General features: G+C 40.1%; 2 protein-coding genes across 2 annotated transcripts in view; both read right to left on the bottom strand.

Annotated features, from left to right (window-relative positions):
* Positions 1–7760: 7760 nt before the first annotated feature.
* On the bottom strand, positions 7761–12785 carry LOC118424704 (galactosylceramide sulfotransferase-like). The gene is made up of 3 exons (XM_035833386.1): positions 12393–12785; positions 10614–10770; positions 7761–8884 (listed from the first exon to the last, which is right to left on the bottom strand). The coding sequence occupies exons 1-3, from the start codon at positions 12743–12745 to the stop codon at positions 8321–8323; spliced, it is 1074 nt and encodes a 357-aa protein (XP_035689279.1). The 5' UTR covers positions 12746–12785; the 3' UTR covers positions 7761–8320.
* A 2330-nt stretch (positions 12786–15115) lies between these two features.
* LOC118424703 overlaps positions 15116–16520 on the bottom strand; it is a 7242-nt gene continuing 5837 nt past the window's right edge. The window contains exon 2 of the mRNA XM_035833385.1: positions 15116–15246. Coding sequence (XP_035689278.1) covers positions 15132–15246 — 115 coding nt within the window. The 3' untranslated portion in view covers positions 15116–15131. The remainder of the gene's footprint in view (positions 15247–16520) is intronic.

The following is a 16520-nucleotide window of genomic DNA, read 5'->3' as shown; positions in this document are numbered from 1 at the left end:
ATGGCAACCAAACTAAAGCACCTCCCTGATCTTCGGGAGTTGCGTTTTGGCGGGAATTCTCTCTCAGCGTCAGGAATCAGGACGTTCTTCGCGGTCATTCCTAACATGAGGAACTTGGACACGTTGGACCTATCGTCGTCTAGCAAAGACCCCGCCAGAATGGATGCAAAGACAGTGAGCTCCTTGGTTCAGGCCTTCCCAAGACTCACCGCACTTGTGATACTCAAGTTACAAAGCTTAACCATGAAGAAGGCTCAACTCGAGAAGATCATGAAGGCCGCCGAGGAACACACCAAGCTTCACAAGATCTGGTGCGTACAGTTCATTATGTTATTGAAATAGTTGAACTGTAATTTCCAACACAAAAATTGGACTCACACAAATTTTCGAAAAAGACTTTTTCGCTAGAGAGATTAAAGAAGCCATCTACATCAGAGCTTTACAACCATTCCTGAATAAAGACGGTTGGCGCCGTAGACTTTCTGCAACCTATGATCCACTGCTCAATGTGTCACGTGTTCTATTTGCATAACGTGACGTCACAACAGCAATGGATTGTTCATTTGGTAGAATTCCGACATAAAATAGCATAACGCATCATCATATGGTCGTAATGAAAAAAAAGGTTCACTAGAATAAATACGTCCATAAATGGAGACATTGTAAACAGTAAACGTATTGTTTGTCGAAAAACCAAATGAACAAAATGAAATACAGTGGATAACTTCGGTATGAAAATAAAATAAAGTTGAATTTGCAAATCAATGGGCATATGTAGGATGACGGTCAGTTTGTATTATATAATTCATTAATAAGTAAAAGTGAAAAGGAACTGTTCGTGTTTTATATATAGCATACCTCAATTTTTATTGTGAAGCGTAATAAGTTATCTCAATTTTACGTAATGATTCGTACCTATCGGACTTCTGCAATTGACATCTAACATAATTTACGGGCGACTAACTTTAATGATTTGCGATAGAGATTTGTTTATAATTTATACAATCCTTCTTAACTTATATCATTTCCATTCTCATCTCAGGATCTCCAAGAACCTGGTTGCAGACGTCTCAAGGATTCGCGTACAGTCGAGAATAACACTAAACTGAGAATCTAAATACAATGAAAAACGTTTTTAGAGGCCAAAAAGAAGTTATTCAAACAACTGGATATGATCTGATACTGTCAGACATTTTAGACAGCATTAACAGTCTGTTGTCAGTGATACGGAGGAAGGCAGGTTGAAGACCAAGTATTATAACTTTAACTTATAAAACGTCTAACCGAATGCCGGAGGCAATTAGAAAGAAGAAAACGTTTGAAAGAACAGAAATGAAGAATATGCTATACCATGTACATTTATTTATCTTTTCATACTTCAATACCAGTTAAATTTCATAAAGAGATCATCTTCTTCTGGCCAAGCGTTCGTTATTAACACTCTGACATCATTTTATTTCGTTTACAAAGTAATCCTTATGTCTTATTCAACATGATCTTGCAGTTTAAAAAATAACATTTATATCAGCACAGAAAACAGCAATAAAATGTCTCAAGCTAGACGTTGACTTTGCCTTAAAAGTACACTGCCAAAGATGCTTTTTCTTGTTTATCTTGTTTGCTTCCTCACAGAAAATATATCTTAGAGGAAAAACATTATTCTGTCTCCAAGAAATGTTAGAAAATGTGCTTTTCCATGGGGCAAGCAAAGTTTTGAGACGATTTGAGATTTGTTTTCTTGTACATTGTATTTCCAAAGATGCTTATCTTGTTTTGCTTCCTCACAGAACGGCCTGTCATATTCAGAGAAAGGGAAGAAAAAATTCTTGTAATTCTAAAGAGTTGAATCTGCTTATAAAAAAAACAGAATTTCTAGAAAGATTTTTCTCAAATTTCGAGAAAAAGATTTTTAGTTTCTCATTTTGCTTGAATTCTATTTTACAATTTCTCCTTGCAAGAATATTCTTCTCCAGATTAGAATATTCCGTGGGGTAAGCAAAACAAGAAAAAAATAACAATTTTGGCAGTTTGCCGTCTTAAATGTCACAGCAAGCCCTCTGTTCTTTAAAATAAGAGCCACAATTCGTATACCACCACCTTCCTCCTTTGCACCCAGCACAGCAAAATCCAGTGTTGCCATCAGTGTCCCTGTCCACGGTGCTGAACGCAATCTCAGAAATGGGGTAAATCAGCTGATCACAAAAACCTTGTTCCTTGCGCGTACGCAATAAAAATATTAATTCGTGCAACCAGATGGTGATGATGGATGAAAATATTACATACTAACCTCCTTCAACAGGCCAATCAGGCTTATAAAATGCTAAAATGAATAGCAAGATATTTATATACAAAATGAAGCCCCATTCTTTAGAGCAACTCTGATTGGTTGACATTACACTGAAGCGTAGGTGTCGCTGCTCACAGATGCGATCACAAAAAAAGATTATCAACCACATCCTTGTCCAATAAACCAACGCAAAGCAGTGAGGATAATCCTGGGAGCTAACTACACAAGCTATGCTAAAGCCTGCTTAGCTCGGCCTACACCCCCCCCCCTTCACCAGAGGCGTGAGAACCTGACACTGAAGTTCGCTAAGTCTCTCCTAACATCCAGCCAGTACCACCACCTCCTGCCACTGGACAGACAGAGTATTAGTGGCAGACAGACTCGCTCCTCAAACAACATGGACTTGGTTCATTGTAGAACAGATATAGAAACAGCGCTGTCCCGTATATGGCACCTTTGGTCAACACATTATTCTTGATGTTGCTCTGATTGATGACTCATAGCGGACAGCACCCCACTAGGTCCTGGCGGACAGCACCCTACTATAGTCCTGGAGTAACTCTTAGCGGACAGCACCCTACTATAGTCCTGGAGTAACTCATAGCGGACAGCACCCTACTATAGTCCTGGAGTAACTCATAGCGGACAGCGCCCTACTATAGTCCTGGAGTAACTCATAGCGGACAGCACCCCCACTTTAGTCCTGGAGTAACTCATAGCAGACAGCGCACTGCTAGGTCCAGGTGTAACTCATAGCGGACAGCACCCCACTTTAGTCCTGGAGTAACTCATAGCAGACAGCGCACTGCTAGGTCCAGGTGTAACTCATAGCGGACAGCACCCCACTTTAGTCCTGGAGTAACTCATAGCGGACAGCACCCACTATAGACCTGGAGTAACTCATTGCGGATAGCGCGCCATGCACGTTTTTGTAGTGTATGAGCCGCAGAATGTCATTGACGACCGTCAAAAAAGGTCATTACGACAAGTTGAATGGTCAGTCTATATATAATGCCATAGGCTACGCCAAGGATTTTAACCGCAAAATTTTTCCCGGGAAACAGTCAGATGAACAATAGAAAAGTAGATGGTCCCCAAAAATGTGCAGCCTGTCTGCAGAGCTAAGGTCTACGACAGGAAGATGAAGTATCATTGTTTTCCAATTATACGCGCTCCTTCCCCTCCACCACCACCACATCATCATTTATTGGTAAACCTTCAACTGCTAACCCCACCACACCGTAGATAGGAGTTTGGCACATCATTTACTGTGTGCAACATAAATATTATGCTAATGAGGCAATTTCTTGCATCTCTAGTGTGTTTCAGGGATCAGGTGCACCTTTATATATCTATCATATTATTTGTGACCCTTTATCTCTTTGTGCGTGTGTTTGTATACATACAGACAAGGCACATGTGCACACTATTGTCTTCTGGATTTGTCATCCTAAAAGGAATGATTTAAAAACTGCTAAATGTTATTACTATTTTTACAACCTTTCATACTAGCTTACTTTGTAGACATTGTGTCATCAAATATTTTATATGTTTTTATGTTTCAATATAATTCAGTATTGCAGAAATTTCACTTGCAATACAACGGAAAAAAACAACAAAAAGTTAAGAACCAAAGTTGTTATTTTTGCACTTGTTTTATCATTGTATGATATGGTATATATCTGATGAGAAATCACATTGTATCATATCATATTACTTGTTGCCATGTTCCCCAAACATGCAAGTTATTATATCATGTTCAGATGGGAAGTTTATCAAAATCTGTTTTGTACCTTACCTTGACAAAAATTTGAACTGCATTCTTTACAAGAATCCTTTACAAACTTCAAAGATGTGAAAAAGAAAGATTGAATGTGTATTGTATGTGATGTTTCTGATACATGATTTTTTGACCAAAAATTTCATATAACCTATATCTAAATTGTATTTTGCGATAATGTATAATCATGATGCATGAGTCCCTGGCAAAAACAAACAACTGTGATATCAGGAATACATTATATAAATTGTATTTGGCAATTCTTTTCAGTTGTATTGTATTGTATGGAACAATCATTATACGGTTTCTTCACAAACAAAAAAACAATTTTTTTTGCCAAATATTCATGATTTTAATTATGTATATATATATTCTATTACCAGTACTTTATATGCCAACCTTTCCATACAGTTGTTATAGAAGTCTTTAAAAACATTGTGAAATAATCTTTGAATACTATGTTCTGTAAGTTCAGTTAGTTGTAAAATATTCCTGACAACTTGGTTTCATAACGAAGGCAATTTTTGCTCCAGCTTGTTTTGCATGCTCACATCAATTTTGTGGTGCCCAATGATGTCATCCATGCAATAAAACCAGTATTGCCTAAATGCCATGTGTTTGAAAAGTGTGGTGTTCAGTATCAATTATTCAATGACAGATATGTTGTGTGTGGATAGTGTTCAGCACCAAGGAGAGGTATGGCTACATGTCTGACAGGTGTGATGTTTAGCATCAATGACAGATGTGTTGTGTGTGGATAGTGTTCAGCACCAAGGAGAGGTATGGTTACATGTGTGACAGGTGTGATGTTTAGCATCAATGACAGATGTGTTGTGTGTGGATAGTGTTCAGCACCAAGGAGAGGTATGGTTACATGTGTGACAGGTGTGATGTTTAGTATCAATGACAGGTGTGTTGTGTGTGGATAGTGTTCAGCACCAAGGAGAGGTACATTGTATGGTTACATGTGTGACAGGTGTGATGTTTAGTATCAATGACAGATGTGTTGTGTGTGGATAGTGTTCAGCACCAAGGAGAGGTACATTGTATGGTTACATGTGTGACAGGTGTGGTGTTTAGTATCAATGACAGGTATGTTGTGTGTGGATAGTGTTCAGCACCAAGGAGAGGTATGGTTACATGTCTGACAGGTGTGATGTTTAATATCAATGACAGTTATGATGTGTGTGGATAGTGTTCAGCACCAAGGAGAGGTACACGTATGGTTACATGTCTGAAAGCTGTGATGTTTAGCATCAAAGCTAGATATGTTGAGTATGCATGTGTTTATGTTTCTGTCTGTATGTATTTACATATGTGTGTTTGTATGTTGAAATAGTGCTTAGAGTGAATGATAGGTATTAGGGGTGGGTAGCTGTACAAAACCGCTTTATCTTATTGGACCAGTCCGGAAAAAAACGGATCCCCGAAAAATTCCAGATGGTGCATAGGGCAGTCCCCATCTCCATTTTAATTGCCCATGGGTCACACAACTTTGTGCGTTCACTACACCAGGGAGCTAGTCCACTGGTAGTGGTGTGTGTCCAACTCCTATACTCAATTCCAAATGCTGATTGCTAAGCAGAGAAATTCACAATATGCATATTGTATAATTTTTGTCATTTTAAAGTCTTTGGTATGACTCGGCTGGGGATTGAATTCATGACCTATATGTACCAAATCAGGGCTCGAAATCGTTTTTTCTGCACACCTGCACTGGTGCAGGTCACATTGAAAATTACAGTACCTGCACCAGACAAATTTTACCTGCACCACTATGAATTTAGGAAGTATGGATCATACTAAAATTGTTCAGGAACCATTGCTATTTTTTTCTTCTTTTATACTTTATAATTATACTGTACATGTACATCTAATAAATGACATCCACGTGCTCATCAATATTCGTCCTTTCCCAACAAAATTTTTCGACCATACTGTAGAAATCAAAACGAGCAACATTTGCTGTAAGATGCAATGGTTAAGTGGGAAAAAAAAGATAATTTTGGTAACTTTCAAAGTCAAAGAAGAAGATTGTTTAAGAAGGATGGGAAAGAACAAAAGTTAAAGATCATTAAAGGCTATTTGGTATACCATATGCTGTATATGAACACCTGTTTTCCGGTATACAATTTGTAAGTTAATACATGTTTATTGATTACTATAGCAAAATATGTCATAGTCCATAACTGGTGCAGAAACCAAAGTAAGGGAAATCAGACTGGTGACATATACAGATCATTTAAAGCTGACTGCTTTTTGTACCTTAGCAATGTTAGGAAACAGCACAGAAATGTCCTGTCACGCTTGTAATTAATGTTTATATTGCACTGTTGTGATTTGTAATGTACTGTTTTGTGATTTGTTGAATAAAGCCTAAAAAAATTCATTCTGACGGCATTTTGGCTCATTCCTTCTCGTGTGAAAAGAATATAAGGTCCATTTAGAATTCCTACCTGAATGGCCCCAAATGTGGCACGAATTTTGCAAATTGTGGGTGGTTCTGCTTGATTCCTGCTGATTCGGTTCCAGTGTGAAGGCTTTACATACATATGTATTGACACAAACTATTGATGTAAGCTCTGTATCACGTACCACTACATGATACTGTTTACCATTAATTAAACCATTCAGGCAATGTAGCATAGCGATAAGTTACTTGTTATGTTTAAACAATATTGGTTTTGATGTTCTGTACATATTTTATTCTTGAACTTGCCTTATATTGTACCCGTACAATTATTGCATAATAAAGATTGATTGATTACCATCACACAAGAGATTGTTACCTTCGCCAAGAAGGTTATGTTTTCGGATGTGCTGTGGTGAAGTAGCTATGGACTGTATGTGTGCAGAACTTTAGAAGCTGTTGATGGCTTGTCATGACCTATATTAACAGGTGGGTACATATAGGTGTAGAGAAGAAAAAGCACGATGATTTGCCTCCTATCGGCTTCATACGGTACTGCAGCCGGACCTCTGGTTTTAAGATCTCGTGTTCTGGAAGGGTTATATATGGTCGAATATATATATGTATATATATATATATATATATATATATATATATATATAGCACCACGCCGGGTAATACGTGGTGCCCTCTGGCGTCTTATTTGGAACTGCAGTAAACTTTACTCGACTGGTAAGCCCCAAAACGTGAGAATTTCAGAGCATATAATCTGTTTATTTTCTAATAGGTCCAACATCCAGGCCACCGAATTTTGTAAGGTCCGTTTTTTTCGGACCGGTCCAATAAAATAAACCGGTTTTATACAGGTACCCACCCCTAATACCTATCTATGAACTACCTGGTCTCCGGTTGCACTCGCTACCCAGCCTAGGTCTGCAATCTTCGGGAAATCACCATCGGCACCTGTCGGGATTCGTTGATAAACTCTTACATCTACTGTGACTATAATGAGAAATTTGCACAAAGTGGGGTATATGATCAAGCATGTGTTTGAAATAAAGAATTACTGAACTGATCTCATCATATGTACTTTATTCGATTGATGCAGTCACCGTTAAGTCTTTAAGATAAGAAAATTCTTTCTGAGACATTTAGACACTGTCAAAACTTATTTCATTCTGGAAATTTTAAACACTCTGAAGGGGAAATGTAAATTTATCATGGCTATCAGACACAAAACTATGACAATAGTTCCATGGCCGCATTCATTAACCAAACAATCTTAACAACGGTAGCTATTATAGCATTCCCTCCTCAGCTATGCAAAATGAGGTCGTAATTTGTAGAGCGTAATTTACCTTGCTATGGAGTCATTACACTATTTTCTCAGTTGTTATGCAAATTAACTCTTCATTTGCATAATCTATGCCAGTGAATGTAAGTACATACTAGTGCGTTACTTGTTTGACTAGCTCTATCACTGTCCTCAATGATTAAGCAAATCAGATCCTGATTTGAATAATTGACATCTTATTATGACAATTCTCACCAAAGCTACTAATAAAATCATGACGATCTGGTTTTGATATTTCAGTAGAATGGAAACTTTGCATCCCTTGTGCAGTTATATAAACCATGTGTTTTTAAGTTCAAATTGTTCTTACATACAGCTGTCTTAAAGAGACGAGAAGTTATACCAGTATGCATTAGTCATTGTAGTACGATGCCACATTTTTAAAGCACAGTAGTTGTACTCCCACTTGATCAAAATAGCTTGCAAGAGCATCAACGTACAGTTAAGCCCTTTCATTCATTCATCTTTAGTATTATGGCACGACAACTTCTATGAATCTTCTTTTAGAAAGTCGAACATCTCCTTTGGGATATTTTTGTCAACTTTCACCTTGAAATTCCCCGCAACTTCGTGAAAATGATCTTTCAAGTGTTTTTGTTTTTTCTTGCATTTTTGGAAAGACTTTGCCAGTCTTCCCAGTATATCTGACTGTTCATGGTTCAGTGGTTTCTTGCTTTTCTTGGGGTTGTATTTCATGACATCTGCCAACGTTTCAAACCCGGGACGACCGTCAAGTAAGAAGAACAGGTTCGGTTTCAGCTGAACTTTCTGTTGCTCGCAAGGTTTCTTCAAAGTTGGTCTGCCTTGCTTTGTTCTGATGAGGTAGTCAATGCTGGAGTAGTCCATGCCTAACAAGGTACAGAAGTGGGGAGTGATGTCGAAGGATTCACTCCATGGTGACTCAGGAATATGTTTTGTCGGCAGATCTTTTCCCTTTTTTCTCTTCCCTTTACTGTGGCTGCAAAAGTCGTTCACCTGTTTGTTGACTTGTCGGAAGAATTCCAATTCCTCAAAGAAGTCCGGACCTTGTTCATCGATCTTACGCCAGAGAGTCTGAAAGCAGTACACAAGAAAAGTCCACGACTCAGAAATCACGTTAAAGCACTCAAGTACTGTTGTACCATTAGAAGCCAATAGAGGCAATTCATTTATACCCCTGTCACATTATCCACGATCTTCGGGCGTATCGATGGAAGATCGGCCATATTTAAGATCGACAGAGCGTTGCGTGTATTTTTCACCTGAAAACCGACCCCGTCACATATCCTAAGCCATACGTTGTACAGTTGTTGTGCAATAAAGTTATTATCATAAGCGAAACTCGGACGATTTCCGCAGAATCGTCGTCTGATCGATTTTCGTCAAATGTGACAGGGGTATTACCACTTGCGCAACGAATGAACGATGCACGCAACCGTCTCACTGCCAGGCGTTGCGTGCAGACTGCGAACTTACACCTTGCGCAACTGTGCGAGTGACGTGCGAACGAAGTACGGCGGGTTGTGCCCTTAGCTTTACCTGCAGTCCTTTAATGCCCCCTTTACAAATCAAGAATTTAGCTCGGCCGAGTTGTTGGCGAGCTCCAAATGGACATTTTCGGCCGGAGTATGACCGGAGTTTGGGCGATTATGCGGGCCTCGGCCGATATTTAGCAGCTCGGCCGGCGTTTGCGGGGCACTTGCAGCTGCGCTTAATATCAGCGAGGCCTCGGCGGCGAGCGTTGAGCTCGGAGAGCTCGTCAATGGGTTGCCTGTAGCTCGACCGGAGCTTGTCCGAGCAATGGCCAAGACTTGGCCAATACTCGGGCGGCAACCCGACGGTTTTTGACTCTCTCTTCTTCGGTCGGAGTTTGCCCGAAGTCTTCTGCCTCGCACCAGACTCGTTCGGGCTTCCTGCAATAACCGGACGATATTCCGTCGGACTTTTAACATGTTGGGCGTGCTTTGAGCGAGCGTTGTGCTGGTGTCGCTGGAAGCTTGGGAGGGCTCCGGCAGAATTTTAACTGTCAACTAATCAATTTGACACCTGTGTTGAACACGTGCCTTTGTTTTGGGCTTTCATCTTTAGTAAAAAGTTTGTCCGAAATATAAGATAAATAAAGACTATTGTATGAACTTTTCTAAGAAAGCTGCGTACCTCTTATAATATAAGGGAATTGGACACGAAGACAGTACTTCCTATTTATTTTTTTGCTATAGGTTTGGATGTGTGAGATCATATATTCTTCACGTCTGAAGGTTTCCAGTCTAAAACTCGAACGGCCTTTGCCGGCCTTCGCTCGAGGTTCGCCCAAGGTTTGCCCGAGGTTCGCCCGATTTCCGCAACGTCAAAACTATTGTATTATGTTGAATAAGACTGGTCTGTTAACTTTATGGCTCTTGCGATAGTTTTCGGATTGGTGTATCACAACATTCCTGTTGATATTATTGTTTTCAGTGTGCCCGTCCACTCCACTCATGTCATGCATATATCCCGCAACTCAGAAATTAAATTTTACACACATATTGGCTTTTTACAAGGTTAGTCAGTTCTGACTTCGTCCATGTTCAAGACATAGTACAATCTCATTAACAAATTATAATCAGTTGTGTTGGACGGAAGTCGGGCGGGCTCCGTCCATTTGTAAAGGGGACAGATTTTCAGCGAAAAATACAGCCGATACTCGGGCGATGTTGACATTCGGCGAGCTCTGACCGAGCTACAAATTCGGCCGGCGTCCGCATGAATTGTAAAGCCGGCTTAAGCCATATCAATATAGGCGTGCATTTTGTATGGATATTACCTGGTTGAAGTGGTTGTACATGGCGTATTCTACCGGACTCCACTGACGATGGGCCGCTCTCTCTGCCTCTGTGGGCCGGTAGGACTTGTATGGGTAAGTCTTGCTGTTTCTGGACTCTGTTATATACAGCATATCTCTGGTCTCCCAGCACATCAGCCTGAAGAAGTATAGAAAGAAAGGTGAATATCTCCCACAAGAAAGCTATCACAAAACCCACACATTATCGAAAATGTGGGATCCTTCGTCTTCTACTATCCTCTACTGTTGTCAAACCCAAATAGCTAAGTTTTTATTTGTTTAGTTTATTTGAATTTATCATTAGAGTTATTCATTTACTACTGTATACTGTTTACCACAGTTTGTCTGTCACTTTTTGTCACTTGCAATTAGTCCTCGGGCAAGAACTTGCAATAAACTTTGTATATGTTCTTATTGCATCCAATTGTTGCTTTGTAATTTTGTAATTTGCTTTGTTTATTTTGGAGTTTAACAGCATAACTCACGAATCCTGTTGACCTGTGGCGTGGCGTAGCGCAATGGTATGGTGTTTGGCTCAAAGCTCAGAGGTCCTGATACTTCTAATCTCAGACGCTGTCCCCTTGGCAAAAATACCTTATACACAAATTCCCGAATTTTATACAGTTCAAAAATCAAAACCTAGCTTCGGTTAAGGCCGTCCCTGGAATAATTTTTTTTTCTTTACTCAAACCTTTACTTAACCCTTAATTACCCTAAAAGTTAGAGTTCCAAAATTGCAACTAATGGTAGTATTATGTGCAGAATTGTGCGTTTTCACGTAAAATGATACCAGGGAGGATGGATTAAAATGATATCGTCAGAAAAAATCTCAGCCTTATATATATCAGGTGAATTGTAAAGAATATCAAATGACAAAGTTGGAAGGCAAAGCATACCGTCGCACAGACAGCAAGGGCAGTGAATCTGGATTAACTTCAACGAGGAAGAATACCCGGAAGTAAGACTTGGGCTCAAAAGCAATATTCACAAAACATTTCAATTCTTTTGCTTTTCAACCATGTTATTATCGTTTACAGGATATATACATACAAGAATGGTATTCTTCTATCCAGAATAACTCAAAACTTTGCATTTATTCTACGCTAAAGGAAAGATACGGACAAAAGAAGTATCTTTCGAATGTACACAGTTTCGAACTTCGTAGAGCAATTACAAAGATGAGAATCAGTAGTCACAAACTAAATATAGAAGCCGGAAGATATACTAAAATTCCCCGTGACCAGAGGTTTTGTCCATTTTGCCCAAATGAGATCGAAGACGAACGTCACTTTGTTATGGATTGTTCTCGATATAATGATAAACGCACAGAGCTGTTCACATTACTTTCCGCTTGTTCTAAAGAATTTGCTACTCTCTGTTCGATAGATAAATTCAACTACATTCTGGGAGGCGATAACCCTCACTGTGTACAAGTAGGCAAATATATCCACGAATGTTTATACCGTAGAACTAATAGTGTTAATGACATGCTAGACCCTATATGTTGATTTAATCATACCTATAGATATCCATATATGTGTGTTTAGTTGTACTGTAAGTAGTTGTTATACATGTAGACCTTACGAAAGTCGCTGTACTTTTGTCGTGTCAATAAAGATTGTCTAAAATCATTTTGCAGTGGAACTAGTATGAAATAAAACCTGTACCGTCGGGATCATTTCCACATGCGCAGTAGCCCACAGAAGAATGAACTGTACCTTTGAGCACTCGGTTATACCAGAATACAATAATGAAACCTACCTTTTGAGCATGACCAAAGAATGATCCAGATATTCTAATATAAGAATGAGAGTGAAGTCTCGATCCAACTGTTTGATGTATTCACGTCCATATTGCATGTCTCTATCTTTCTCCACTGGGTATCCCATGTCGAAAGCTTGTGCGTTTCTCGTCTTGTCAACAAGTATACCCTGCACTACTCCACTGGTGGGATACTTGGCCGGGTTTCTTAGGAATTCCTTGAGAGGGTTTTCTCTGTTCTTGAATGGCAGGATACGGTCGAGTCTGTAGAAGTTGAAGCTCGACTTCAGGTGACTGAAAGGTTCTCGTAAGATTGCCAGGTAAGCCGTGTTGGCGGGGAATTTGCTCTCCATCCATTCTTTGTTGTACACGGTGTGGTGGAATAAAACGCTGTACTTCTGTGCAGTAAAGAAGTAGAAATGTACGTGTTATTACATTCACCAAGAAGGTTGATATGTTTTGGCCTACCTGTCTGTCTGTCTGACTATCTGCCTAACTGTCTAGACCTCTGTCTGCCAATCTGCCTTTCTGCCTGCCTGTCTGTCTACCTGTCTGTCTGCCTGTCGGTCTGTATGCCTACCTGTCTACCTCTCTGTATGCCTGTCTGTCTGTTTTTTTCTGTCTGTCTGCCTGTCTGTCGACCTGTCTGCCTGTCTAACTGTGTGCTTATTTGTCTTTGGACAGCATAACTCGAGAAGCCGTGGATGGATTCTGGTGGCATTTGGTTCTTTGTTATGAATTGGAAAAAAGGACGAACCTGTTAGATTATGGGAAACCAGCGGCTTTCTATGACACCGAACTGGAACTTCTGGCTTTGATATTTAGTATTCTGGACAAGGTATGGTCACGATTTTCAGTCGGTACATACTAGTAGTTCTCTTTGTACGAGTCATACGTCTGGGCCCTCTAGCATATTTTTTAAGAACTGCAGGAGATCAATTAGGTTGCAGCCTTTAAAATCGCATAGTTCAAGAAGCAACACATGAATTCTCATGATGTTTGGCATGTACGTATCTGTGATGAAAACGAACGAAACGTACATGTATGTTAACTGTGGAATTTAGGAGTTCTTTGTTGTTGGACAAAGACATAGTTATCATTATCTCCATGAAAAATGGAGATATTGTTTTGGGTGTCTCTGTGTGTGTGTCTGTCTATGTGTGTGTTTGTGTTTCCGGAAATTTTTGGTCAACATAACTTTAAAACCTCTGGATGGATTGTTATGATTTTGATAAGTTGATAGAGGTTGGAAAGACGAAGGTTAGGTCAATGTCGATTTTTGGCCCCCTGGTGTGTGACCTTGGCACTGCAGAAAACTTTAGTTTTTGTTTATTTTGGCCTGGGCGTGATAAGGTCTTGATATTTCTGTAGAAAATAGGTTGTGACGTAAAGATGAAACTGTGTAGGTTTGGGCCACCTAGCGGCTGGTTTGGAACTGCAGAATCTATATTTGCATCGTTTTCCATTATGGGACTCAAATACATGCAACATGTATATAGTTTAAGGCAGGTGGAACATAAACAGATTGCCAACGTCTGCCAAACTAGCGTGTAGGAGAGTAAGACATGACAGTAGAGTGTAGATGAACTTGAGGCAGTCATAGCTAACTAAAAAGAACTCTAATATCTTCCTCTGGTAGTATCAGAAACTATCAGAGGATACTCTCCAGACAGATGTAATGGTGGGAAAATTGCAACGGTTTCCCAACCAACATCTGCTTGAAGAGTATCCAGAGCCATAGCCAATAACCACAGGACTATGTATGCATTAACAAAGGTACGGGAGCACTGACATACATAATGAGGGAAGATTTTCTTCTATTACCTCATCCAGCGTGTGCACGTAGTCATTTACTCTGGGGATGTTGGGCCAGCTAAGAGTTCCCCTCCCTAGGGGGAACATCACTGTCAAGTTCTTCTGGTGAGCATACCTAAATATAAAGGAATATCACATCGGTAGCAACCAAAGGAATCTTTGGAATAAAATAATTAACTTGTTGACATGCACCTGATAATGGCAATTCTTAACAGAGTTAACCAACCATAGCTATTGATGCATAACTATGATTGATGAAACCAAGTTTCCTCCAACACAGAAACCAGCTTCATTAGTAAATCTGACCAATCACTTCGATCACGTGACTTTCCAAAAACGTCACGTGATGTCAGGTGGAAAGTCTGTTACCCCAACCGACGCCTAGGCACTGAGTCCCTGAGCTGGGTGAAATTGTTTCATGTTTTTTTTTACAAACTCACAGATGAGCTTGTGCTGAAATTAGGCAACAAATTATAACTTGAAAGCTCATCTGTGTTGGTAGAAGTCATTATTGAACTAGTTAAACTGTAATATCCAACACAAAAATTGGACTCACCCAAATTTTCGACTAAACAGCCCAAGTCTTTGTCAAAGAATGAGCAATCCACTGGTCTCACTGGACAAAGTTAAGATTTTGGACATAGAGCCAGACTTCTTCGCTAGAGGGATCAAAGAAGCCATCTACACCAGAGCCTTACAACCATCCCTGAGATGGTGGGCGCCATAGACTCCCTGCAACGTATGATGCACTGCTCACTGAGTCACGTGTTCTATCTGCATAACGTTACGTCACGACAGCAGTGGATTGTTCATTCCTTGACAAAGCCTGGTGCTGTTCAGTCAAAAATTTGGGTGGGTTCAATTCTTATGTTGGATATCACAGTTTAACTAGTCAAATAAGCCAACAAATTGGTGAATATGACGTTACCGTGCAACTATAGGGGTAGTTGTAGAGGATCCGGCCTTGTGAACCTTGATAAACACGAAGTTCGTACGGGCTGAGCACTCTCCCGAGCTGACAGCCTCCTTAGCTGGTGTTCTATGGAAGGACAGAAGTGAACAATGTGAACGAATGAATACATGTGTATATGAATGAATGAATGAATAGATAAATGGATGAATGAATGAATGGGTGGAGGGTGAATGAATGAATGAATGAACGAACGAATAAATGAATGAGTGGATGGATGGATGGATGAATAGATGGATGGATGGATGGATGGATGGATGGATGGATGGATGGATGGATAGATGGATGGATGAACGAACGAATGAATGGATGAATGGGTGGAAGGGTGAAGGAATTATTTAATTGATTATTTGATTCAACAACCATATTTCAGAAATTAGATTGGTGGACAATCTCTTGTCGAAAGACTTGTCATTATTGAACATCTTTACTGGTAGATAGGTTGATGGCCAAGCAGGTGCACAGAAGACAGCGATGATCATGATAGACATTCACTGGCAGGACTTTATGACAAACAAGGAAGTTTTGGGAAAGCGAGGCTTCCCAGCATGTTGCTCTGCTGGGTTGCAGTGGCCACTTGGTTGTTTGTTTGTTTGTTCGTTGTTTTAGTGGGGCAGATAACATCAAATTTTGGAGGAATCTTTCACTTTGTGATACAAGCACCAAACTTGGTACAGATACTCATTGGACTTTACTGTTTTGAAAAAGTACGCGGGCCACTTGATTTGACTTTCGGCGCCCCCTAGCGGCGCGTTTTGGTACTGCAGCAGACCTTCCGGGCTTTGTATCTCCTGTTCTAAACATGCTACAGTCATGATTTTTATGTGGTAGAAAGCTGGTAGGGTAAGGAACAAGTGACGTAAGTTTGGTTTCCCTAACGGCTTGTGTTGGAACTACAGCGGCGTTTTTTTGCCGCTGCCGAATTGCCCTAGGGGCACTTTTTGGTACTGCAGCAGACCTTCCGGACTTTGTATCTCCTGTTCTAGACATGCTACAGTCATGATTTTTATGTGGTAGGAAGCTGTTGGAGTAAGGACGACGTGATGTAAGTTTGGTCTCCCTAGCAGCTTGCGTTGGAACTGCAGCAACGTTTTTTTGCCGCTGACGAATGTGAAGCGGAACAACTCCGGACGTTTGAAATGTCCAAAAGTAGGTTCTTGACTATGGGAAAGCTAAATGTTCAACTCTAATTGTGATACAAGCGCCAAACTTAGTACAAATACTCATGTGATACTACTCTTTTGAAAAAGTACGCGGGCCACTTGATTTGACTTTTGGCGCCCCCTAGGGGCGCTTTTTGGTACTGCAGCAGACCTTCCGGGCTTTGTATCTCCTGTTTTAAA

The sequence above is a fragment of the Branchiostoma floridae genome, chromosome 10 (assembly GCF_000003815.2).
Source record: "Branchiostoma floridae strain S238N-H82 chromosome 10, Bfl_VNyyK, whole genome shotgun sequence".
NCBI lineage: Eukaryota > Metazoa > Chordata > Leptocardii > Amphioxiformes > Branchiostomatidae > Branchiostoma > Branchiostoma floridae.
This window is presented reverse-complemented; position numbering and strand designations above follow the sequence as displayed.

What these genes read in the sequence shown, in the direction of transcription:
- LOC118424704 (XM_035833386.1), bottom strand. Translation starts at nt 12,745, where the DNA reads ATGGAGAGCAAATTCCCCGCCAACACGGCTTACCTGGCAATCTTACGA. An exon ending in TCTTTGGTCATGCTCAAAAG is followed by an intron (nt 10,771 to 12,392) that starts GTAGGTTTCATT and finishes ATACTTCTTCAG; the next exon opens with GCTGATGTGCTGGGAGACCA. An exon ending in TGTACAACCACTTCAACCAG is followed by an intron (nt 8,885 to 10,613) that starts GTAATATCCATA and finishes TACTGCTTTCAG; the next exon opens with ACTCTCTGGCGTAAGATCGA.